Source organism: Ceratotherium simum, chromosome 15 (assembly GCF_057802395.1).
Source record: "Ceratotherium simum simum isolate JZ-2026a chromosome 15, ASM5780239v1, whole genome shotgun sequence".
NCBI lineage: Eukaryota > Metazoa > Chordata > Mammalia > Perissodactyla > Rhinocerotidae > Ceratotherium > Ceratotherium simum.
Genome location: NC_141914.1, coordinates 30,602,996 through 30,630,334, shown reverse-complemented (window position 1 = coordinate 30,630,334; position 27,339 = coordinate 30,602,996). Strand labels below are relative to the sequence as shown.

Genomic DNA, 27,339 nt, shown 5'->3' with positions numbered 1-27,339 from the left:
ATTTTTAAATATATATATTTTTAATCAAATATATATTTTTAATATATTTTTAATCAAATATATATATTTTTAATATATATATTTTTAATCAATTGTACCTTAGGTATGAGTGGACTTAGAAAAAATATGAATGTTGAGTTTTTATTAAATTGGATAATGCCTTTGGGATCTATCTCTTTTTCCTCATTTGTAATAAATATGAGGATAAAAATAATTACAGTTTAGACTACTCTTTGCTTACCTTCATGAGGCTTATTTGGGGAAAATAAAAAAAAAAAACAGTGTTTCTGGGCCTATGTTCCCTAGTTAGGATGCAAAGGATCAAAACCTCATTTTAATATTAGCTTAGGTTAGCTTACGTGAAACCCAATTAGAAAAGTAATTCTAGTGGGGGAAACAATCATATAAGAAGTTTCAGAGCCACACATACATTCTTTTAAAGATTATCTGCTCTTTATGTTTCCACACTTGAGAAATGAGTATACTTATTTTAAATTCCACCAGAGGTCAGAACAAGAAAAGAAAACTGGTGCAGCTCAAAGCAGTTAAAGCTGTTATACATCTAGCATATTATACCTTTATGTGGCTGTAAGTATGGACACTTTGGTTAATACAATAGGAGGGACTTCGCCCACATCTTAGGATATGGATTGGCTGTATATCTTAATTACTTTCTGTGGGCAGGAAAGTCTCAGATTTTTTCTGAGAGACACTTTGTTCAGTGCACTTTATGAAGCTATAAAATAGGTAGCAAAGTTTACTGTAACAAGAATAGTGGGTGTACTGGATGTCTGGAGATGTGAATTCTAGTCCAGTTCCATTCCGTTAGCTAGTCATTGATATAATCTTTCTGATCCCTGCTTTTCTCATCTGTCAAATGGTGTTGATGATACTTGTTTTCACTACTTAACGTTATTATTGTTATGCTCAACAAAAGACAGTGGTGTGAAAGAACTTTGAACATTCTAACAGACTATGCAGTAATAATGTGGTGGGGGTCATATTACTGTGGTAACATGAAATTTAATAATCAGAAAGGAAATATTGTTGGGTTGATGGACATGGTCTGAGACCAGCTTCTTAGTCCTAACTCTGTCCTTAGACAAGGCTCACAACTTCTTTTTGCTTTGGACTGCTTACCTCTAACTAGGGGAAGGTAATCCCCACCTTATCTACTCTACAAGATGATTATTTGAATGTAATAACAATGCTTGTTAAAAACATTGCAAATTTTGAGGTACGTAAACTGGTAAGGAGTCAAAGTAGTAGTAAATCTAATCTTTGTCTTGAAGAAAAATGTTAATGGATAAAAAAAAGTTGGTAGAATAACAAAATTGCCCTTGGTTTTAATTAGCTTTTTTTATGAATAAACTTTGTGTATGACTTTTCAGAATGTGTTCAATCAACCTGAAGAGAGTACAGTAACTCTTTGGTCTTTGTTTTCTTTTAGATTAAGGATACTTGGCACCAAGTTTATAGAAGACATTTCTTAAAAACAGCTCTAAACCACTGTAACCTTTGTCGACGAGGCTTTTATTACTACCAAAGGCATTTTGTAGATTCTGAGGTAAGGTTTCCAAAAAACAAGAAGAAATGTTTTTTAGTAATAGTTTTTAAGAATTAATTTTTTCATATTAGAAAATAATTCATCCCCATTGTGGAAAATAAATGCAATAAATAAACGTAAAAAATATCCAATAAGGAATAGTCACTTATAATCCCCTGACCTAGGAGTAATTTTAGTTAACGTTTTTATTTATTTCCGTTCAACTCTTTCTAAATACAATTATATGTATGCGTATCTGTATAACATAACCATCCATTTGCAGAGTGGAAGTCATACTGCAAGACAGTTTTTTATCGTCTTTTTCCCCGGTATTATACTGTAATTCTTTCTTTATATCACTAAAATCTTGTTTGAAATAATTCTTTAAAAGAGCTGTATAAAGTTCTTGGAATGGACAGTTGTGCTTAGTTTAATGTCACATTTTACAAAGTAACCCCTAGGTGGCAGCAGACTGATGTATTTTGAGCATTTTCTTAAAAGCAGAAATGCTTTTTCAAGTATCCTTCTGAAAGAGTTGTATTAATCACTGATTTTATTTGAGACCCCTAAAATGCTTTTCTTTTGAGTTTTGAGCAGCGTAAAAATAAAAAAAATTTAAATGCACCTATGTAAATTACAAAAGTGGCATAATTTTAACTATTGAGAAGACTTCTCTACAAAATAAGCTTCTTTTAAAAAATGTATTATGAACTTATTTTCATATACAGCTGACTTTCAAAAATGGCTTGAGTGCACACTCAAAGAACAGCAAATTAACCTAAGTTAATTTGAAGTTAACTTAGGTTAACAGCAGTTAACCTAAGGACATACTTAAAATAACATGATCATTAGTTGAAACTAAATACAATTTATGGGTATAAGCTATGAATTTCTAGTTGTATATAATGTAATGAAATTCTCTACTTCACAAGTTTATTTGCTTTGTCATTGGAATCAAAGCTATATAGGTGTGGGGCAGACAGAACCCAAATCATGCAGAATTTTATGGATCCAGTGCAGCAGTGATTTAGTAGCTTCTATCTACAATAGGAATATATGCATTAGGTAAATCTGAGTATTTATTATTAAAGTTTAGAATATAAAAACTGACTTGAGTACAGTAGTTCCCCCTTATTCACAGTTTTGCTTTTCCAAGTTTGATTTCAGTTACCTATGGTCAACCGCAGTCCAAAAATATTAATGGAAAATTCCAGAAATAAACAATTCATAAGTTTTAAATTGCATGCTATTCTGTGTAGTGTGATGAAATCTCACGCCATCCCACTCCATCCCACCTGGGACATGAATCATCCCATTGTCCAGCATATCCATGCTGCAAAGGCTACCCATCCATTAGTTACTTAGTAGCTGTCTCAGTTATCAGATTGACTGTCGTGGTATCGCAGTGCTTATGTTCAAGTAACCTTATTTTACAATAATGGCCCCAGAGTGCAAGAGTAGTGATGCTGACAATTCACATATGCTAAAGAAAAACCATAAAGTACTTCCTTTAGGTGAAAAGGTGTAAGTTCTCAACTTAATAGGGAAAGAAAAAAAATTGTATGCTGAGGTCCCTGACATCTGTTGTAACTTTTATTACAGTGTGTTGTTCTATTTTATTTTTAGTTATTGTTGTTAATCTCTTACTGTGCCTAATTTATAAATTAAACTTTAGCATAGATATGTATGTATAAGAAAAAAACATAATATATCTAAGATTTCTTACTATCCATGGTTTCAGGCATCCACTGGGGTTGGAATGTATGCCCCGTGGATAAGGGGGGACAACTATAGTTGTATGTGTTTATGATCATGGTTTTCATTTTTAAATTTGCATCTGGTAATCTTAATTGCCCAATATTTCAGTTGGAATGCAATGATGTCGTCCTCTTTTGGCGAATACAGCGCATGCTTGCCATCACTGCAAATACTTTACGGCAGCAACTTACAAACACTGAAGGTACGCCGCAGAGGGACCGCTTTCTAATTTTGACATCAAAAATATAGTAATAACATCCATTTTTAATAGAAGGATGCCAATATACTTTCTTAAAAATAGATTTATTACAAAAACCGAAAATTTTAATTTGCCGTTAAAATATTAGTGATAATAAATCATAACAGAAAAAGATAGGACATAAAACATACCAGAAGTCTCCTTTCATTACATAAAAGCTCTGTGAGAAAAAGACTCCTAAGCATCAGTTAGTTTTTTTGGGAAATCTGCACTTCCATTAAAGTGTTAGGACCTGAGAATATGATTTTTCTCTGAGAATATGTGTTAGTTTCATTTTAATAAAAATACTGTGTAACAGGTAGAGATTCTCCCTTTAACTGAGAATTCTGAGCTTAACAATAGATCTCACATGAGAAAAATAACTTACTTTCCATATATTGTTAATTTTATTATCGTTGTGCATTCATAAAAATGGTGCTCCTCAGGTTTTTTATTTACTTTGAACAGTCAGGCGATTAGAGAAAAATGTTAAAGAGGTATTGGAAGATTTTGCTGAAGATAGCGAGAAGAAGGTTAAGTTGCTTACTGGTAAACGAGTTCAACTGGCCGAGGACCTCAGTAAGTAGTTCTTCCTGCCTTTTCACTTTCCCCATTTCCATTTATTTGTTCATCCTTTTAATCTCAAACTTACAAAAAAGTATATACAAAGAACTTTTTTTCCCTGAAGTATTTGAGAGAAAGTTGCTGACCTGAAGCCTCATCACTTCCAAATACTTTAATGTGTGCTTCTTAGAAACAGATTTTCTCCTAACAACCTTGATGCACCATCAAAATCAGGATGTTTACACAGATACGTCACTGCATCTAATTCTCAGGCCCCATTCTAGTTTCACCTGTTGTCCTCATAGTGTCCTTCCATATAACAAGATGTTCCACACTCATCCTGTACTTTCCCTGACCCAGCTTCCTTTTTTTGGAGAATGGTATTTCGAAATCAAGAGTTGAGAACTAGATATGCTCATTGTTACTGGAACATCACTGTTCCCAGATCCTCTCCGTGTAAAGAGCAGGGGAACAAATATTGCGTCTGTGTGTGTGTGTGTACATGTGTAGGTGCTTACATATACGTTTACATCTATATTCCTAATCGTGTCTATATGTCTTTATTGAAACCGTAAGTTAACACCAATAGTTTCCATTTTAATCCAGCAGTACAGAGTCGTTCTAGTTTTCTCCTTTTCCATATTTGTAACTCCTGTTTTTGACAATGAGAAACCTTGCTCCAAGTTTCCTAAATATATTTACTTCTTTTGATCAGTGCTTCTATATGTGACCACACTTGTTGCTATACCCTTTATTGCACAAACATTCTTTTCACCAGCTGAGACTCTTATCGCCCAACTCCGGGCCGCCACCACAGTGCTTTACCCTGTGTCGACACCCTTTTCACCTCATCTGGCCTCTGACATCCCATGCCAGGTTGTCTTTCTTTTTGGATCCTTTTTACTGAGCTCATGCTCTGACACTTTGTGCCAGGCATCTCCCCTCTCATCCTTCCCACCCCCCACCCCCTACACAAGGACTCCCTCCTCTCCTGAAGCCGCACCGTGCTTTTGTGGAGACACCCTCTTCATCCTGCGTGTGCTCTGACCCCCCACACAAGACTGCCCTCCTACATGGATGCTCTCCTCACTCCTGGGCCAGGCCACCAACACCCCCTGTGAACACCCTTTTAAACCTGGTCAGGCTTCAGCACCTACACTAGGCCCATATCACTTTCCCTTCCCTCACCCCTCCCCACCACCAGCCAAGGCTGACCTTACTTTGTCACTTTGTTTGGGGGGATATTTGGTTCTTTCTTGAATGGTAGTAGGTTCTTAGCTTTAAAATGTTTGGGTTGCATATTAAGATTTACTTAGATCCTTGAGAACCCAGGAAAATCAATGAAAGATTATTATTAGCTTAACTTGTTACAGGTTTCCCTTATTTCAGCTTCATGAACAAAGTATTTTTTCTTTCAATGTATACTGAAATTTTCTGTCTTATGAGTTTTCTCATATCTAAAAGAAAGCAGATGCTGAATAGAAAGAAGTTCTTCAAATTTGAAAACAGTTTCTAAACTAAATTTATATCACTGCAATACAGTCACTAGAATATCCAAGAGAAACCGGGCAGTTTTCCTATTTTGTACCCTGTGCCTAAGCAGCATGCTCTCCCTCCGCGATTTGTCATCTCCTCTCTCCTCTCTAGTTATCTGAGTTCTTCATTTCTTTCTCTTTTCCTTTTCTTTCTTTAAATAATCTTTTTTGAAACATCTCATTTTAACTTTTATTTTCATTTTCTGTTGTTTTTCTTTTAGTTTTTTCATGCCACTTTCGCAGCATAGTTAAATTTGTGCTAAATTAGAGAAGATCTGTGTTTAAATCTGAACTGCCATTTACTACCTCTGTTATCTTAGTCAGGATATCTCTCAGAGCCTTTGATTCTTTGTTTGTAAAAACAATTACTATAATAGTTATTTCACAGGGTTGTTAGGAGAATTAGTTCAAAAACCATTTGAAAGTCCCTGGTTCGTAATTTTATGCTAAATCATTGCTGTTACAGGAAGAGGTGTGTCAGTGTCACAACATATACAAGTACATTTCTTTTATATCCCTCAGGACATAGTTATCAGACAGTGAAATACTTCAGTGTATTTTACCAGCATTTACATTTTTAGGTGATTAAAATATGTGTCTTTTCTCATGTTTTATAATAGAGTTTTGTGTAACCGCATCACTCTCCACTCCCAATTTGATTATTTAAGAAAGTGTATTACTAACATGAATTTGTGTACTGTGAAGCCAAGTCCTATATTCTCTTGCTGGTTTTCCTGAGAAAGTACTCATATGATTCCCTTGAAATGATTTACTACTTTTGTGCGTGTAAAATCATGGTCGTGTTTCTGTACCAAATAATGTCCTTGGAAACAAGTGTTTCACCAGTGACTCAGCTTCATCAGTCACACTAAAGGAGATGAGCCATGACTTTGTCCATTAGTTCTAAAAGAATCTTGAGAGTACCTTTTCCTTACTGTTTATCTTCACTCTAACACTTGGGAATATGGTCGTAGATACTTACAGCCAGAAAACTTTCAAAGCTTAACAGTTACTACTGTATTACATGAATCAAAGTTTCTAGTATAGCATATTCAATTAGAATATAGTGAATTTAGAGGAAGAGAGGCAGTCAAGAGAGTTTTTACTACAAATTCACAATATTATAGGGTAGAGTATTGGAGAGATTTTTTGCCAGTCTTAAACTTGCCTGATTTTAAATCATTTCACCACTTTACTTTGGAAATTCATCAACTGATTGTCATTTAAGATGAGTACATAAGAAGTAGTACAATGTTTTCTCATATTCTGGAGAAGATATACCATCTTCACTATTGAGATGAAGCCGTGAAGCTAGAATTAGGAAGATCAAAGAAATGAAAGAAGAGCCCATCTCTTCCAGTCTTAGGAGGCTTATGAGAAGAGGACTCATACATAGGAACCAAGATTTTTTTGAGATATGGTAGATTCCATCACTCGAGCAGGGAAAGGTCACAATAAACCTGGGACATCTGAAGATGTAGAAAGTAAGGAAGTGCTGCAGGACGATGGGGACATGTCAATAGAATACAGAAGCCCGCATGAAGAGGCTCTAGCTGGCCAAAACTAGGACAGTTTGGATATCAAAATAAATAACAGTTACAGATTGTAGCACATTGAATAAAATAAGAATCCATAAATTGATAATTATATAAATAAATGAATAAAATCAGTCATGAGGAATGGGGTGTTTGTATAATCACACAAAATAGCTCCACACAAAATAATTAAAAAGGGGAAAAGAGTAACTTTACAGTGGAGAAGCCTGGCAATAACTACCTTAATCAAGCGGTCAGAGTTAAGATTATCAGTAACGGTCAAATCAGAACTGTGTGCCACCTTATAGAATGCAGTGAGAAGAACCCAGCATCGCTTCTCGGGTATTCTTACCAAAGATATATAACTGAAATCCAGTCATAAAGATACATCAGACAAACCCAAATTAAGGCACAGTCTACAAAATAACTGGCCTTTAATCTTCAAATATATCAAGGTCATGAGAGACAAGGAGAGACTGAGGAACTGTTCCAGGTTGAAGGAGACTGAAAAACATGAAAATGAAATGCAATGTGTGACCCTGAACTGTAGCTTTTTGCTCTAAAGGACACTAATGGGACAGTTGGTGAAACTTGAATGGAATCTGAGGGTTACGTGATAGTAATACATCAGTGTTAATTTTTAAACTTTGTTAAATTGGGATTATTTAGGAAAATATCCTTGTGTAGCTAATACACAAAAGAATATTTGGGGCTAATGGGGCATAATGACATTAAATAGTTTAGGAAAAATATGCTCTTGCAACTTTTCCTTAAGTCTGAGATTGTTTTTACATAAAAAGAGTTAAAAAAATGTTTAATTTTGTTTTTGTAACATAATGGATCAGGGTCATGTGAAAATAATTTGAAAACATCTCTGAAGATGGCAAAAGACTGAATTACCTCATGGACAATTTAGTAAGATACAAAGCTCATCTTTCCGTCTTAATTCCTTATTTGCAGTGTCTGGTCACACACAGACTGTCGGGTGTTTAAATATGCCCACTATGACATGAATTTCTTTTGATTTTGTAGTGAATTTTATTTCAAATGATTTTTTGTAGATATTTAAATACAGTGTTAACTTAGATAAAATCTATTTGGATTCCCAGTGTAATTTTTAATAATATGTCCAATCTATTTATTGAAAGATTGTAATTTTAAAATGCTTTCTTTGAGGAGGGGAATGATACATTATAGCATAATTCAAAGTTTTTCTTTCTAAGAAAATTATGATCTGTTTAATGATTTATAAAATCTATTTTATGATTATCATCATATAAAACAAATAGTAGTGCTAACATCTTACAGGCTTTTATTGGAATTTGTTCTCCATCTCACCCCTGAAACTGAGTATCTAGGCACTGGTAACAATTGCTGGTGATGTTGCTAAACTGAGTTTCATCAACACACCATGAAATTCTTTCACTGTTTGCTCTATGAATATTGTATCAACTGTTAACTAGGTTATTGTGAGTTTCTGGACCTTTATATCAGCTGCTTGGGATTTAGAGCTTAGGTTGCTGTTTTAACTCTTGTTCACTGTAGCCCGAGTTACACTTTTCATTTTCTGTGTATATAATCAGAGAATCATTGATACCAGGAGTTAAAAGGGCATTACCAATCATTTAGAGCACTCTTTCTAAGATCTGTGGAGTCTTTTCCTCCTTATTTTACAATACCATTTTTGTATCAAAACTTGAAACTGTTTATGAATGTGAATCAATATTTGAATACTTTTCCTGTGCCAGATATTAGGTTATGTACTTAGATGCATTCTCATAGGTACAGTCATTTTTCTCATTGTATAGATAAAGAAATGGAGGCTTAGAAACATGTAGATAGTAAGTGGTAAAGCCAAGATTTGAGCTCAGGTCTTTTAACTACTGTGCCAAACTAATTTGAAAAAAAAAACTTGGAAAATATAATTAGATAAAATGATCCTTTATATTTGGAAGCTTCCATAGTTAACAGTGTCCTATACAGCGTGGGTCAGAAAGACATATATATTAGTGATGATCATGATAAAGATCATGATCATTATCATCCTTTGTACTTCCTACATTATAAAAAGCTTTGTAATTTAAACTTTCAAACGGTATGAAAACTTTGATAGAATTAGAACATCTGGGTAAGAGAACACTAAAGTGTAAACAAAGACACTAACAGGTTGAAGGAAGGTAATTTTCTTCATATGACTTGTAGACACGACTCAAAGTGTACTCTGTCAAATTCACCCCATGGTTAAATAAGATCTAAGTTGCCCAGAATTCAGACCCAGCTTTTCATTGTGATGTTTTCATGCTTAGAGACTTAAAGTCCAGCTATAACAGGTACAGAATCTTTAATTGAGCATGACGGCTGTTATTCTAAGTTGAGGCTTTTTGTTGAGCTAGTCTGGGAGTATTGAAATGTTTTATAACAAGCTTCAATGTATTTCTTCATATTTCCTGTACTTTATGTGAATAGAAGATATGCTTCAGTCAAAACTGAATGCTGCGTATTTACATCTCATTTACCAATGAAATGTGAAAACAGTGGTAAACTCTTTTACTTGGGCTACCATTGCATAGGCTTATTTTAATGATATAGTTTGATGTCCTTAATGTTAAAAACAGTATAGCTTAAAGAGGCTGGTAAATTAGAATTTTCCAATATCCGTAGCTTTTTTCTCCCGCAGTTAATTTGCTCTGCTGACTGCCTACGCGAGGTGGCAACAGCTGGCCTTTTTACTAGAGCTCTGGCGGGGATTAGAGTAGGAATCGCAGCAGCATGCTCGGCCTCTTGCCTCTGTTGACTATTCTTTATTGTTTGATGCCTGAGCATCTCCCAGACAGCAAGCAATTGTTTCTTGAAACTTAAAGTTTGTTTCTCTTAGGAGTATACAATGCTGATGGGGCTCGTCTTTGTGTCTCCTCACTTTCCCAGTCTCGTCTTATCCTCTGTCCTATGCCTTCTCTTGATAATTAGAAAGGGACAAAGATACAAGCTTTGTATCTTAGTGTGCATGAGATTCACTTTTGACTCTAAAAACTTAGAAATATAGACTACATATGGAAATTCCTTTTTTCTCTGAGCTACCAGATATTCAGTAATAGAAGTAATTTTTATAATGAAAACTTTGTTCTTCATAATTAATGTACCAGTGCATTTTTGAAATTATGGTGATAAAAAGGGAGCAGCAGCAGAATGATCCAATACTGCCATTTTAAAAGCTAAGATTGGAAGAGAAATGCACCATAGATGCTTAAATCTAAAAAGATCCTTTCATTAGCTCTAAAACATAATTCTAATTTATAGGACAGTTAAGAAATATATTCATGCCACGTTAAAACTTGAATAGAAAGTAGTCAGAACATATCTAGATGGAACTCTCAGCCAAAAGGATTTTGTTGTTTTTCATTTAGAAAAGAAAAATATCAAGATACTCTTGAATTTAATTTCCATTGATTACTCCACATTCCTAAACTTCTTCCATACCTGCCATATCCTTGAAGGCCATTATAGATGAAAATAGTGGCCAGGAAATAGTGTGAGACTGAAAAACAGCCTAGAAAGATTATTATATTCAGAATCTGGAACTTAAATTTATGGAAAAGTAAAGTCATATGTTTAAAACTGTTTTTCTTGAGGTGGGACTTGGGCACACCTCTTTCGACAAGTCTCCATAGGTAATTCTTGCCATACGCTGCCACCACCCACCCTCCTGCCCCCAAAGCAGTACTCTAGAGAGTTCTTCTGTTCACAGCAGTACAATTTGTCGTTTTATTAATTGGGGTAAAATTGACATATATATTCTTTTAGTAGAATCTGATAAACCGTGTGACTGTTGAAAATTTGGTAAGTTATTTGAACTGTATCTATAGTAGCATGTTCATTTAGTTTCTGTAGATGTAACCAAAGAAAATGAGTTTTAAAGGGTATAAAGGAGGAGAGGGTGGCATTGAGTTGTAGAATTTTAGGTACCTAGTTCCAGAGAGGAATTTTTTTTAGAAAAAAGCACAATTACAGAGAATAGATTAGGAGAAAGCATAAATTGTAAGGACCATAATCCCTGTAGCATCATTTATATGTAAATACTGTTACTGCGTTTCTTTGGCCAATAATTATGAGACCTCAATACTGCTTTTCTCATCTCTCCTAGTTTCTGGCAAGTTTCTGAGCAGTCTTTTCCCTTTATTTCTTTCTTCTTATGTTTCTCACTGTCCCTTCTTCTAGATCATTATCACTTGGTCCCCAACCAGTATTTTTCCTCTTCCCTACTTATTTACTTTCCTTCAGTGATTAAAAGCCTTACTGAACTACTGCCAGTGTTGTTTAATTGAGCAAAAGACAGGCTTCCCACCATAGGCAACTGTAGATCAACCAAAATTACTAATTAAGAAAAAAACTGTTCATGTCTGTGATTGATCTGTTCTGCCAAAGTGATTTGGTTCTTTCATAAATTCATCATATATTGTTGTGTATTGTATGTGTTCAGTGACTGTTTGATCATGACCTTTTAATGCAGACTCTTCATTAGGCCCCTTGACTTAAAAAAGAGGGAGAAGGAAGCTCATCCTAAGGAACCCTTCCTTCCCACTGTCATGCAAGAAAGCTGCCATCTCGTTTCTCTTACAGAGCAGCTTGCATTTGCTGCATCCACCTCTATTCCCACCCACTCCCTTGCTAACATCTTGTGATCTGGCTTTCAACCCTAGAGAAACCATTCCTTTCTAGGTCACCGATGATTTCTTAATTGCCAATCCATGTAATTCACCAAAGCACTTTCATAATTTTTTATGTTTATTAGGAATTTTTAAGTTGATTGGAATATTTTCGTTCTCTTTGACATTTGTGTACTTTTTGGAATAGTTATTATTAGAAATGAGTATATTTGAAAAGTGGAAAGATTGGAATGTTTCTCTTCACCACAGAATAAATAACTTCTTTCTGTCTTATGTTATCAATGTTTGAGATCTTTAAGGTGTCTTTTCAGGGTAAAAGTGATTAAATTTTTAAATTCTGTCTTTGTGAAATAATATTTTTCATAGTAAGGTGCAATTGACAAAGCAGCTAAGGAAGATAGTGAAGGATTATTTTTACCTTGAGTCTGCATAGATGAAGTAGATTCTGCTTTGTGTTGTAGCCAAAAAAGAGAGAGAGAGAGTTGACACAAAGAATAAAGTAATCCTCAGGGAGAGTCCTCTGTGTTAGAGAAGTAGTTATTTACACGCAGAATTCCACAGGACGAGCCTGAGTGCTGTGCTTCCCAGGTTATTAATGAGAAAATCCGGACTTAAAATGGGGCTTTTAGAATCAAGCACATTTTTCATGGCCTAAGTCTCTCTTAAAGGCAACATTGAAGGATATTGATAAATTGGTACAAGATTAAAAGGATATTTACTTCTCTGTAATCTTATATAGGCTATTGGTACTCAGTGCTTCAGTAGCAAGTATATTCTTTTTGCTCTAAACTCACATTTTAACTGATTAAAAGTAAGACTAAAGATAAGAAATGTCTCAATTTATGGATTGAATTTTTTGTTTGTCATTTTCAAGTAGGTTTTATTTATGTGTTATTGTGATATGTGTCTATGTGTATATTCTTATGTATAAAAAGGCCAATGCACATATTAAAACTAGAAATTAAGCTGTTTTTTTTCCCTTGCTAATAATGCTTACCACTTCCCCATTGAGAGTTTAGAATGAAATAACATCTTCAAAGTTTGGATCAAACTTTGATTTGTTTTATTTTTTAATTCTATGCATTTTCTCTATTTCTAAAATGAAAAAAAAAAATGGAATCTAGTCTTTGAAAACTAAATCTAATCATAAAATAATCCATTGGCCTGTGAAACAGTATATTAAAGAAATAAAATTAAGCAAGATATGAATAAATTTTTTTAAACAGAGAGAAAATCTTGAAGAACGAATTAATGCTCATTAAACTGGTAACCGCTGTGAAGGAGGGTTCCCAGGGTAGTTGGAGAGGGGGGTTAAAGGCAAAACAAATTTTAATTTTTTACTATTTTATACATTTCTAAACTGTTTCTTTTCCCAAATGAGCATAATTCAAAATTACCTTAGAAATTTCATATTCTTAATTATCATATTCGTAGAAATGGTGAAGCTAATTCATGATATGATCAATCTTAAAAGTAACAGAAAATTTGCCCAAATAATCTCTTGGTGATTATGACACCAAGAGACATTTCATGGGATCATGTAGTAATTGCTCATCATGGTATCATCCTTAGTGGTTGGGATTCAATTTGAATTCGTCTCATTTCCAGTAACTGCCCATCATGGATCTGTCATCTGTGAATGAATTTTCATGAGTCTTTCTTGAACTAGTGAAGTTTTCAAACTTGTGCAACCCGTTGAAGATAATAGATTTTCTCTGCTTCATTGTTACCTACTGTGTGTGGAAATAGTCCATTTTAATTTCTGTTAGAACGGCTGTTTCATCTATTCCTTAGTTTTAGTATTGTAAGTTGTAGAAAGTTTGCTAATTTTTATACTTCAGTTAGATCTTGTTTCTTGGCCAAGAAATTCAAGTCTTTTTAATCTCGCCTTTTATTGGCACGACTTCATCCTCTGAGTCATATGTACAGACTGTACCTGCCTTCACCAAGTACACTACCAGAATTTTAGGTGTTTTTGTTTTTATTTTAATCCTTTTTGTTATCACAAAACTAGTACATATGCATTGTGGAAAATTAGAAAATATAGATGGCAAAATTTTTTAAACAATAGCCACTACCCAGAGATAACTGCTGTAACGTTGTACTCTAACAAAATTTTTAATGGGGTCTTAGGGACATAATTTCTGTCACATTTTTGGAATACATCTTTCATGAAGAGGTCTTAGCTTGGCTTCCTCTTTAACCCCCATATCTTCAGTTCATTGTCATTGCTCCTACTTCTGGTTTCTCATCTATCAGTGTAGGCTAAATTTCTCTTTCTTTTCTTTATATAAATTTATTTCAGAAAGGCTCACTGAAAAGAATAAGCAATAGTTAGTAAAAATAGAACCTGTAGTACCAGTTACTTTAGATAGGGCAGGTATTCCAGAGGCTGTATTGTAGCATGACATATTGAAAATCACTCCTTTGAAAGTTGATCCCCACCTGTAGTCAGGACCCTGCGCTTCCTGTGTGTGTTGTGCCTTCGTTATGTCTCTCCTTTCTTCAAAGATGCTCGGGTCATTCCCATCTTAAAACTATCAGATTGATTCCTCCGTGCACTTTAGCTGCTTTTGATCTTGATTCTCTTTTACGCAGGAAAACCTTTGACTGTTTCCCTGCTGCTTCCACTTTTAACCATCCACTCCCTTCTTAACTTTGTAATCTTTTATTCTCATTTCTACTGAAATTGTTTTTTCCAAGATTGCTGACGATGAAAAGCAAGCAATGAGCCAGGCAAGAATTCAGGAATAGAAAGTGTTATGTAACTGCATCGTTTGGGACTTTGGAATCCAAATTCTGCTTGGAACTCTCTCCGTTACATTTGTATAGAGCTTACACTGGACAGAAAATGTGTTATGTTTGTCCATGTTTGCCTTGTACAGGCATATGAGGCTTGTAAGGTATTATTCCCATTATTCCGGTGGAGAAATTGACGTTCATTGAGGGGGAAGGATTTAGCCAATTACATAAATATTTATGGCAAAGCTGGGGCAAACACCATGTGTTAGAGATAATATCTTTTTAGATTTGTTTTGGAATTCTGTTCACCTTTAGTCTTTGGATTTGTGCTTGTGGGTGACAAGAAAATTCATATGATTTGGCTTCCTTTTTTATATTATTTTCAATATGTTCATTTTAGAACCTACTTTCCTTGTTAAACTAATCATTGAGAATCTAGAACAAGGAATTTATCTCCTAAAAGACATATGTAATGGTTTCATTCTTCAAAAAACCCAAGGTTTATAAATCTGTGTATTCTCATTGCTTGAAATTTCAATTTTGTGATTTTCCTTTTCTACAGAATAAAAGAAATAGTGACTTTAAAGGTGATTTTCTAAATTAATGAATATAAGAAATTAATTCTAAAGTTATTTTTATTTCTTTGAGCCCTATTCTGACTTATGGAACCAATATAATGATGCCTTCTTATAGGGCTGTTGTGAGAAATAACTGAATATTTATGAAATCAGCCTAACACAACACGAATGCCTGTTAGTTCTCCATGTGATAAGTTTAATAATACCTTGTCCTAGTGCAGCATCTTATTTAAGAGATATTATTGTATTGCATTTTTGTTTTTCATCTCAATTTAACTTTTTAAAGGTGGCAATTTATAAATAATTCCATATTTTTTTCATAAACTTTTAGTTTGGTTCATAAATCAGAATTACATTCTCTGTTCTTGTGTTTTTTTTTTTTTTTTACTTTTAAAATTACATTAATGAGCTGACTGTTTAAGAGTCATTCTCATGATTCATTCTTCTGTTACGCCTCCTTTTTAAAGCTTCAGCACTGAAGGTCTTTTGACAAACCAATATTTATAACAGTTTGACAGCAGGATGAGGAACAGCGTTTTTCTTTGTAACAGCTTGAAGAAAGACCCTTTCCAGGCCCCAGTCATGCAGTTACAATCTTGACCTCTTTCTTGTGCTGGGAACATACATACAGCAGCACCTCCCGTGTGTTTTCTTGTCCCATTGACTGTCCATTCACTTCCCATCTGTTTTGCAGTCTTAAAGGAACAGAAGGGGCCCTCTTCTTATAAATCTGTCTTTGCAGGTGATAAATGATGTCCTGTCTCTTTAAGGGCTGCCTGGGTGGTTTTCCTTTTCTTAAAATGTTTCAACTCTCCTCCTAACAAAATTCAGAGTAAAATATACTTTTAAGAATAAGAGGAAATAGAAAAGGAAAACATGATAGATTATTTTAAAACATTTTTAATTGCTTGGAACCAAATATTTTACCAGTCATTATGCTAAAGTCTTTTGAGCCTTCCCAATGAATTACCTAAATCATATTTTCTAAATTAAGTTGATATTTAGATTTTTCTATGGGGACAAAAGGAATGTGTTCATTTTGAAATAGTTTATTTATTTAAGCTTTTTTTTGGAGAAAATAAAGCAATGCGTCAATAAGTTACCATATAAAATAACTTTTAAAGATTTTTTCCCTCCATAATTCAAGCTGAGAGATGTAATTAATATGAAACATTTTACGTACTGGATACAGAAGAAAGTAATTCACGGTAGGTGATTATAATCTTAGAATGTAACTTTTACATTTAGAGAGACAGTCATGAATCCCACAAAAATTTATGATTTTTTAAATTTTTGTTGCTGAAAATAAACACTTTAAGTATAGATATTTATATTGTTGGGTTGTCCAAGAATTGAGCAGAAATAAAAATAATTTTTTCTCTTATGTAGAAATTATTCATAGAAAGTTAAATGTGACAAATATTGTCCCTCCAAAAGTGTTCTTAAACTCCTGATTTAAAAAGTATTACCAGTATAAAAAGACCACTTTTAGAATATGATAGTATATTACATGAATGAGCTGCCTAGTGGTATGTCTTCTACAGACTAGCTTTTTATTTGTTTATTAATTCCCTGCCTTATTCCAAAAAGGATTTGAGGAAGCTTACAAAGATCTATCCTGTGCAAAGAGTAAAAATACTTAAGTGAAAAAGTTGGGTGGAAGGAAAGAGAAAATCCAGGCAAATGAAATAATGTGAAACTTGGGATAAGATTGTACCCCCTCAAAATACATTCTCAATGTACACAGTGTTCTGTGTACATTGCTATAAGCAAGCGGCAAATTTAGCCCTGAGCTTCCCAGTGGCTGATGCAAAATGGAAAGCAAAGTTGATCCACATGATTTATGGTGGCCATCAGACAACAGCACAGCAGTTGCCTAGGAGAAGTGTAGATGTTCCTGTACACACACCTGAGGGAAATTTCATCAGTCCTCAGAAAAGGAACACTGAGTTGTATGATGTAGTCAGTCAAATGGCTCCATATAATCATGAATTTCATGGGGCTCTTTACTGTAATATTCCTCAATGTAGACTGATAACATAAACAATTCTGAGGGAAATCAAAATGATGCAGTCCAGATACATAGCTATTTGGTTTGACTTATCTAAAGATGAAATATATAGCATCTGGAGAAATAGATGAACAATACATCCTCCCTACAATCTTATGTAAATATTTCTTCTTGCAGCTAAACCTTTTAGTATCAGGTAGCAGTAAGTTCGAGGTTTTATACTCATTGACATTGACAAACACCTGGATTGGTGCTACTCGTTATTAGTTAAGGACAGGCTCATGAGAATTAATAGTTAGCTGAGCTGAAATTAGAGTTGCCATCTACTTAAGAAAGTTGAAGGGCCTAACCAATATAAAGGCCTAATACAAGTCTGTTCTATGTTCATCCATACTGAAGTCTTTTGGGGAATAGGCTTAAAAATATTAAGAAAATATTTGAAGAAGTTTTGATTGTATTAGCCAAAAGGACCCTGGTAGAAATGCTCACAGTTAAGAGTTCAAAAAAAAGAAATCTGAATTTCTCCACAAGTTACTATTGAGCTATTTATATATTCAGCAGACTTAAGTTATAATTTACCTCACAGACTTTCTTATAGCAGCTGTCTTTCTAAACCATATTGTTTTGGGGTCTGAAAATAGCAAATTTTTAAATAATCATCTTTAATGTTTGAATTAAGTGTTGGTTAAATCAGACACTCAACAATGAATGAATGAACAGTGAATGAATATTCATGGACATCTTTTACATAGCAAGTGCTGTGCTAGGCTGAGTGATTTTATGTGACAGACTTTTTTGTAAGTAGATAATTCATACAAGCAGTCCCACATTGATTCCTGGAAAAAACAGTATAAAATGGATCTTTCCAAAGTGAATTATGTAGCCCTGTGAGAATAATATCATAATTTGTGATTGCACTTTTTACTAGGAACTTAATTTCAAATAAATAAAAATACTAAGAAATAAAAGATGACTAACAAGTTTAAAAAGATACAACTAAAACGTACGATCAGTTAGAATAGAATATTCCAGTCCTAAGTTTTCAAGTAATACAGGCTTTGAATTCTTCTGGACAATTCTCTCATTTTGTAGAGAAAGATACTAGGGCTGTCACCTGTCTGCAGTCATAAGGTTAAGAGCAAAGCTGGGACTAGAAACTTAGTTTTCCTGATTACATTACCTTTTAATACATTATGTTCTTGTCTTTATAAAAAAACATATAACTACCCCATTGATGATTAGAGATGTTAGACCAGAGATTCCTAACATTATTATTTTTTTTATTAAGCACTCCTTTCATTATTGTATACTCCTGTGAAGTCCAGGTTTTAGAAGATTTGTCTACAATAAGACACTTATTTTCTTTTTAATTAGAAACATAGAGTTAGAATTATATTTCCTAATCAGCCTAAAAAAAAATTATGAGAGTAGGTGTAATTCTAGTCCACACAAAGATTTCCATTTGAACTTTTGAAACACTGGAATAACCCAGAGAACTGTATTACCACCTTCACAGACCCCTGGAAGCCTGGGACCCAGCTTTGACATTACTTTGACATTTCAAACAACTTTCCAGGACGTAGGAAATGATGCCTCCTTCTTGTGCAAGAAGCAGAAGTATTCTGTTGGTCTTCATTAATGAGTCTGTTTAAAAATAATCCTGCCTATTTGTAAGGAGAAAAGTACAGGGCCACGATTCAGAAGAGAAGTGTCAGATATAACTATATACCTTTGACGATATCTCTTTGGTTCTTCCTTTCATCAACTGTAAAAGGAACACGTTTCTTCTTGTGCAGGATCTAAGATTTTGATTGTAATTTTGACAATCTTGAATCTAGTCTCTTGTTCACTTTTTTTTGTTTGTTTCCTTGTTTCCCTGTACCCTAGAGGATTCCTTTAGACACTAAACTTCTGAAGGGCACTCACAGTATAATTGTCTAATAAAAAGCAAGCTGTTTCAGGAATAACATACATTACATAATAAGAAGTGTTCCTTTAATTTTCAGTCCTTTAGTGAACAGCTTTTTACAGCAGAATCTCACCTCCAAGGTGTCCTTAAGCTTCGTATAAAGTGTGTATGTAGCATGTTATAAAACAGTTCTATTAAGGTACATTTGGATCTTTGGATGTGTACACTGCATTAGTAAGTTTACAGCTTGTTTCTTCATGCTTTCTTTAAAAACATCAAAAGTTGTAAAAAGGTTTATTTCAGTGCATGTGGTAGTGTTTTGTGTGTGGTGCTTTGTTCCTGTTCTAAACTGTCATTAACCAGTGAAAGTGAGCCTTCTCCCGGGTTTGGCCTTTTGGTATTCACAGTGTATTCAAAACCTAATTACAGATTAGTCTATATTTGAAACTTTTAGAGCAAGTATCAGAAAACTCAAAAAGAAAAGGAGAGTAGCCGTATCATTTCATGTGGAGAAAAAGAGACCCAAAACATGATTGAGTGTCAAGTCATCTGAAGAAAAGAAAAAAGAGAAGGAACTTTATTCACTGAGCCTGACGGTTTATGAGTTGGGGATTATGGGAATATTCATGACTCAATCAAGAAGCACAATGAATTGATGTTTGAAATAGTTCATCTTTTAAGTAAACATTGGATAAATGGAAAGTAGACTCAGTATTCACTACATGTAGAATTGGCTATTTCAGTGTAACAGAAATAGCAGTTTGTTAATCCCTTCCTGAGTTGGTTTAATTTAACAAGTAAATCACAAATTTTATAAGAATTCTTTAGCTATAAATATTTATTTCAAATATTTAATAGAAAAAGGAATTTGCTTTATAATTAGCCATGCTAATCTGTGCGTATATTTCTGTGGGAAAGTAATTTCTAATGGTGAAATAGTTAAATACAATGAGATTTTGGGATTTGAAAACACTGTAATCCTGGGTCATTAATTTGGAAGGATCAGAAAGTGGAAAGTTTTAGTTGCTAACATTCAACCTCGATTTTTATGGATAACTCAGTTTTCTGCACAGCTGGATGGCGTAGTTAGTATAGAAGACAGTGCTGAAAACTTACATCAGGGTTGAAAATGAATGAATTCAAATCTGGGAGATAATGCTGCTTATTCTTTGTAGTATAGCTTCCTTGCAAAGCAGGAAATCAGTTGACTTTCTAAAGCTGCGAGTGCCTGTGCGTGTGTATATCACCATATTTTAGCCTGGTGATAAGGTGCAATAATTAAGTTGAAGTTTCTATTTCCCCTGGTATTGTATTGTGAGACCCGAGTGTTCCATGTTGCTTATATGGTTCAGGTGACCCACCAGCTCTCGTTGACCATCATTGTCAATGTGTACCCTGCTTCCTGTCCCTAGGCTTGCTCTAGCTCTTGTGGTCCTGGCTCCTTTCCTCTTGGTCACTGGTATAACATCCAGTAAGCTTGTTGAGGCTTTTTTCCTTCTTGATAACCACCAGCACTTATTTTCTGTGCTGTGTTTTTGGGAACTTCGTTTATCATTTATCAAGTATTTATTGAGCATTTATAGTAAGCCAGACATTGTTCTGGAAACTGAGGATGCTGAACTGTTTTTGTCCAGTTTTGTAGTCTTATATGGTTCTCCCAGAGTTTCTCCGAATGTCTATAGATCTAGTCTCTTCAAGAGGTGACAGTACTCATCAGAGGATGATAGTATATTTTACGTTTTTAGTCATTCCTATACACAGAACTTCTTAGGAGGTGCTTATTAACTATTCCATTCCCTAATTTTTACCAAAATATGTCTTATTTCACATAAAAAGTAAAACTTCTAACAAATGCATGTGAAATCATAGCATTTGTTTTGTTACATTTAGAGTCTGCATAGGGTAGCAGATCTCGCATGTGTTTCTGAATCAGAGGAACGTGGACATGGCTAACTCTCCAGGCTCAGTGTCCTCCTCTGGCAGTGAGACCTGCAGGGTTGTATGAGGACCAAATGTAATGTGGGATTTGAAATCAGTGGAAACATAGTAGACACTTCACAGACTTAGAATGAGGTAGGGAGTAAGCAGGGAATGCTTCTCAAAGACAGGATATCATCTGTGTCCCCGTATCACTCCATTAAGTGCATTGTATCCGTGAAGGAACCAAGAAAGAAATGGATTTTTTAATTTAGTGTTAAAAGGATACATTTATCACAGTTATTCTATTTTAACGTTTACCTCCATCCTCCCCTCCCCTTCTCCCCCCCCCCCCGTTACTTCCTAGAACCTTATTTAAACGCCGTTTGAGTCATTCCTGAGGTTTCAGGGTATGGTGGTTTAGTGTCCTGATATTCTAATTGTAAAATATTTTATAAAAACAGCTTTTTTAAGAGAAATTTGGTAATTCTTTATCCTGTGGTTTTCATATTCAAGTTAATTAAAATAGTCCTTTTACTTTCATTTAGAAAAAATATTGCTTATCTCTAATTGTAGAAGAATTTGAATTTGATTCAGACTCCACAGTTAGACACCTGCATCGGAGTGGCTCTTGGTCTCTTTCAATACAAATAGATCTTGCTCTGAACAGTCTCTTGTGAGTGAGGCTACTGTACCACCCACTCACAGATAGTCTGTCCAGCTGAGGATGGAGGTCATTGACGGGGCAAAAGGATGGATAGAGCTGGCCCTGCAGCTGCCTGATTGTGCTCAGATCATGGAGCAAATAGAATAGAGTTCCTCTCTTCATACAGTACAGCTTTCCCAAGTAGAAATAATTTCTCAGTGAAATGTTCAGAGGAGCTGCTGAGGCTCTAAACACGTGTTAGATTTCCACGTGTTTTAACTGTCTAAGCTAGATGATTTTTTAAAGACCCCATCCATTTCCAAAATTCTGTGAGATAATTTAGAAAACTCTTTTTTTCTCCTACCACCCCCCACCCCTTAACCATCTTCACCTGATGAACTGCACTCTCTGGAACTCTCTAAGTATTCATTGAGGAAAATAGGTGAAGCTGTTCCTAAGCAACTAGATGAATTAATTTTAAAAGTAAGAATGTGGCCTTATTTTGAGCAAGGAAGTATGTTTACTAGTTTGACTGCTGGCTAAAAAATAGTACAGACTACCAAAAAGTACAGACTAAACTTCCAAGAGTTGGGTTGGGATTATTTTTTCTAGTTTCTCTGGTTTAATTTTATATATAAGAAGTTAATGCTGCCTTTGCAATAACTATTATCATATTTCCTCAGTAAATAGTTTGATTAAAACAATAGGGGGTTTTTTCCTACAGATTTTGTTAGTCTCAGTCTAATACCAAGAATTAGAAGTGTTAAATTACTGGAAAAAGTATATGAAGACGTTATGTTCTTTATATGCAACCATGGTAGGCTTTGTTGAGTTCCTGCAATGCTAATATGAGTTCGTAAAAAGGACAAATCTCCCTTTTATTGGCTGCTCATCACAAATGCTGTCTCACTGGTAAAAAGGGATACTTATATCTTCAATTGCAGATTATTTACTTTTAAATGTAAAATATAAATGTTAAAGGGGCCAGACTCATGGCCGAGTGCGTGCACTCCACTTCTGCGACCCAGGTTTGCGGGTTCAGAACCCGGACATGGTCCTACTCCACTCATCAGCCATGCTGTGGAGGCATCCCACATACAGAATAGAGGAGGATTGGCATGGATGTTAGCTCAGGGCTGATCTTCCTCAACCAAAAAAAGAGGAAGATTGGCAATGGATGTTAGCTCAGGGCGAATCTTCCTCAGCAAACAGAAAAAAAAAGATATAAATATTGAATATTAATGCATCTTAGATGATTTTTCTATAGATAAAAAGAATGCTTGGCAGTTTTGCCTCTGGGTCACTAGCTTTGAACCAGTTGCTTCAATTGATAATTAAATTGTTAAATTGTGTTAAAGGACAAAAATATTTGTTGCTATGCCTACTATAACCTGTATTTTAAAATAGGATTTGCGTGATTAAGTTAGCAGTGAAGTAGAATAAATCATAACTTTTCCGTTTCTAATATTAGGAGATTGACATGTACCGTGAATAGTTTACATTTGTGAAGGAAATCTTTACATTTCAGAGAGAAATTATAGATTTTATTTTCAAGTCTATGAACATGAACATTTGAAATCAAATAAAATAATGTAAATCTGTCTTTAGTGGCTCTGGTGTTTTTAAACTTTCCTTTCCTCATTCATAGCTAGAAAAGTACATTTTTGCATGTATTTTTAACATGTTATTGCCCTTTTCATGTTTGTTGCAAATATTTCCTGCACTTCCTTTCATCTTTTTTTTTGTTTTTTTTTGGTGAGGAAGATTGGCCCTGAGCTAACATCTGTTGCCAATCTGCCTCTTTTTGCTTGAGGAAGACTGTTACTGAGCTAACATCTGTGCCAGTCTTCTTCTTTTTTGTACGTGGGACACCGTAACAGCATGGCTTGGTGAGCAGTGTGTAGGTCTGCACCTGGGATCCAAACCTGCGAACCCTGGGCCACTGAAGTGGAGCATGTGAACTTAACCACTACGCCACCAGGCCAGCTCTCTTTCGCCTTTTAATGTTAGGACATTTTTACGTATAAAGTGTACATTTTAATATGGTCATATTGGTTGATCTTTTCCTTTGTAACTCTTTCCATTACTTTATACCTAGAAAGTCATTTCTTAGTCTAAAGCCAGTTAAATACTCACCTGCATTCTCTTTTAATTTTTAAAAATGGTTTTATTAGTTTATATTTGCTTCTGTTCTAAATGTTGCAAACTGTGAGTCCTCGGTTGGACACCAGAGAATCTGAGAACTCCTTAAAATTCTATACAGAATTGTACGTGCATCTATACATACATTTTTCTGTGTAAGATTCCATCACTTTTATTAGCTTCTCAAAGGGATCTGTCATAAACCTACCTGCTTCCCTTTTCCAAAACAGTTGTTAAGAGCTGCTACTACAGTCCGTTTGAACTTTATTTGCATATAAGGTGGTGTGTGGTGCTAAGGTAATTTTTTCCCCTTTTCCCAAATAGTTAAAGTATCCCAGACCATTTATTGAATAATTATCTCCTACAATTTATGATGCCTTTGAAAAATAAATGTTTTTAACCAATTTATCATCTTTTTATCTCTACAGAGAAAGTTAGAGAAATTCAAGAAAAACTTGATGCTTTTATTGAAGCTCTTCATCAGGAGAAATAAACTGTAATAAGTAAGTAAAAGTCCTTTTACTGCACTAGTACTAACTAAATGCAAAATTTATATTTTAAACTTACTTTAATAGTTTATCATTCTACTTAACTATATCTTGCCCACTGCTTAATAATTTTAATGTAACCAAATAATTTTAATGGCAGGAATCTCTGAAACTATATTCTAAATTTCATGTCTATAACGTTCCTTTGAATAACTTGATTGCCTTCTGGCTGAACTAAAAATATCCTCTAGAACTCATTTTGAACAGAACAAAGGTGAACAAAGCTAAGATATTTCATAATATGCAGGTGGCTCATAAATTTTCTGCACGTAAAGAATTGAACTGTAGCTCTCATTATTTTATTCCTCATTATTCGTAGTCGATGGATAATTATGTGTATATTACCTGGCAAAACTTTTTATTTGGCTTGACTAAAAATTTCAATAATTGTTCTTAATCTTATTCTCTTATGTTTAAAAATATTTAGATATACCTTTTTCCTGTTTAAAGTAACTTAGCCTTAGAATTTAGTACTCTTCTGGATGTGTGTACTTTCTTGTATGATTCTATAGTTTGGCATTATGAGCATGTTCCCAATAAAATAGGGTATTTTTAAAGACTTCCCTTAGTAGCATAGTTAATTGTTAATTATCACTGAAGAATTATAATTAGTAAGTCTTTTGCTTTTAGTAAAGAAGTTGAGAGAAGGAAAATGCTATAATTAAGACATTATCATTTATTTAAAATATTTAATTAATCATTGTATCTGTGAGCTTTACCCTTTAGTTTGCCTGCAACACAGTCAGAACTGGAAGGAGTAGAAATGTGCAAGATTCCCTCCCTGTGCACTCCATTCGGAAAAGGCTCTTAAACCAAACTGCCTGCCTTCCTCTACTGTAGGGGCAATATATCTGAGAGAGCAAGCTGGAAAGGGAAGCACAGCTCAGACCCACACCGTTCAGAACACTGCACCAGCAATGACTGAGAGAGGAAGGAGTTAGAAAGCTTTAGAGTAATGCTTTGTTACTTTGTTTTGTTTGTCTCTTTCATAAGTTAAGACAAATGTACAGATATATACAAAAATATGTCTAGAAAGTAAATATCAATAGTCTTTAACACATGCCAAAAATAATGCCAGTGTTAAGTGTCTATGTTCGTAAATGTTTTTTACAACATCAGAAAATTTTCTTTTAAAACTGTGAAGTGTTATGATATCTTCCTTGTCAACATAATTACTATGTTAATGTTAGTGATGCACGTTTTGAGAACCTTCTGGATTTGGAGATTCTCTTCTTCAGCACCAGAGTTCACTTGATATTTTTGTGGGGTTTTTTTGTTTGTTTGTTTACAAATGTGGTTTTAGGGGGGAGAAAATTCATGCAAGTCACAGAAACCCCATTAAAATTATAAACTACATTTCTGTCTTTTTAATGAAATGAGGAAGCCCAAAGCCAGACCATGCTTTACGTGATATTGAGTGTCACTCCCCGAAGCTGGTCAGTGTAACATCTAGAGTTACCGTTGCTGCTGGGACATGCTTTTCCTGCCGGAGTGGCTGTCCCATGTGCAGGCCAGGGCAGTCCTAAGAGGCAGGGTGTGCTATTTGTGTACAGGGAATTCCTTGCAACTTGCTTTCTTCCCTACCTGTCTAGTCTCTGAGGCCCTTCCTAACCCTTGGGATTTATGACTCTGAACTGTTACAGATATCTGTGAACTGGTCAGGTGATCTATTTTGTACCCTCCAAATCCACTTAAAAGAATAAATCTGCCAAAATGGTAGCCTTGCTTCATTCTGACCATCTTATGAAAGTTACCGAGCATCTTAAGGAAGTTTCTCAATGATGGTTTTAACATGTGTGGAGTTCCTCAGCCTGATAGTTTTAAGTAACTAATTCTGATAATTGCTGAAGATGTTTATATCCAACACAGCCATACACAGATTCCTTCTACTGATCGATTTTAATATAGTATGCTTTTAACTTTTTTTCTATAAGAAATGAATTTTAGCATTTTTTGATTCATACGTCGTGTTTGATAAAATTATGTTGTTATGGTAGGTGATATTTTAAATTTAATAAAACTAACAAAGTTAGGCAGTTAAGCTTCAGAATTTTTATAATCCTGCAGTAATAAAGTTTACTTAGAAATTTTGCATTTGTCTCCCCAGACCTAAATTTATCAACTGTGTTTATTTTTACAGAATCCTACTGATAATGTAATCACCTCTACATCACATCTGAAGAAGGAGACCTCCAGAGTCTTTTGTCCTGCCTTTTTTTCTTCTGCTATTCCACCTTTATAAACATAAAATAAAGTCATGGAATAAAAATAATTTACGTGTGTTAGAGGCACTTTAACCATCAGCTGCCTTTTGAATGGCAGAGCAGAGGAAGTGGTGTTAACATCCTGTTACCTTGCATTGAAGTGACAAATTGGGATAATGTAAGTGCTATGGCCATTAGGTCCAGTCCTTGAAGATAAGAAACCTGCTCTCCTGCTTGTTGTCTCGTTTGTGGTGGCACTAGTTCAACTAATACATTAGCTCATGTTACTTGATGTCACTTTCTTTTCCAGAAGAAGAATGCTAGGTGTTTTGAAATAAAACTTACAGCAGTGTTCTAAAAGCTATCAATTGTATATAAAATGATGGTAACCCGCTAAGTTGTTGTCTGTATCTGTAATGTTCTGTATCCAAAAACTATTTGGCCATGATAATTCAGTTTATATTCATCATGTGAAAGAAAACAGTTAACAGAAGAACCCCTGAAACAGGTTAATTTGGATTTCAATTCTGTGTACAGTGAGAGAGATTTCAGCCCCTTGTTGACAGCTTAGAGAGTTGCCTTAGAAGCTGAGTAGGCAGCAGTGTACCTATCTGATTCGGTTGATGTTTTGTACACTCTGTAACTATTTGAAACTCATTCATTTTGGATGTTGTATACTTGAGCTAGGCTTTCTGCTAACAGTGTTTTTTTACCTGTTGACGGAGCTATTGGATTGTGACACAGGATAGGCAAGATTAAGAATAATCAATTGACTAATTTCATTTAGACTATTGTCAAACAT

At 34.5% G+C, this 27,339-nt stretch overlaps 1 protein-coding gene across 4 annotated transcripts in view; it reads left to right on the top strand.

Moving 5' to 3' along the window:
- OPA1 (OPA1 mitochondrial dynamin like GTPase) overlaps window positions 1-26,605 on the top strand; it is an 87,239-nt gene extending 60,634 nt beyond the window's left edge. For all 4 annotated transcript variants that reach the window (XM_014783079.2, XM_014783078.2, XM_014783080.2 and 1 more), the window contains 5 exons: window positions 1,451-1,567; window positions 3,413-3,506; window positions 4,011-4,121; window positions 24,214-24,288; window positions 26,474-26,605. In XM_014783079.2, the coding sequence (XP_014638565.1) occupies window positions 1,451-1,567; window positions 3,413-3,506; window positions 4,011-4,121; window positions 24,214-24,278 (387 nt within the window). In that variant the 3' untranslated portion in view covers window positions 24,279-24,288; window positions 26,474-26,605. The remainder of the gene's footprint in view (window positions 1-1,450; window positions 1,568-3,412; window positions 3,507-4,010; window positions 4,122-24,213; window positions 24,289-26,473) is intronic.
- Window positions 26,606-27,339: the final 734 nt, after the last annotated feature.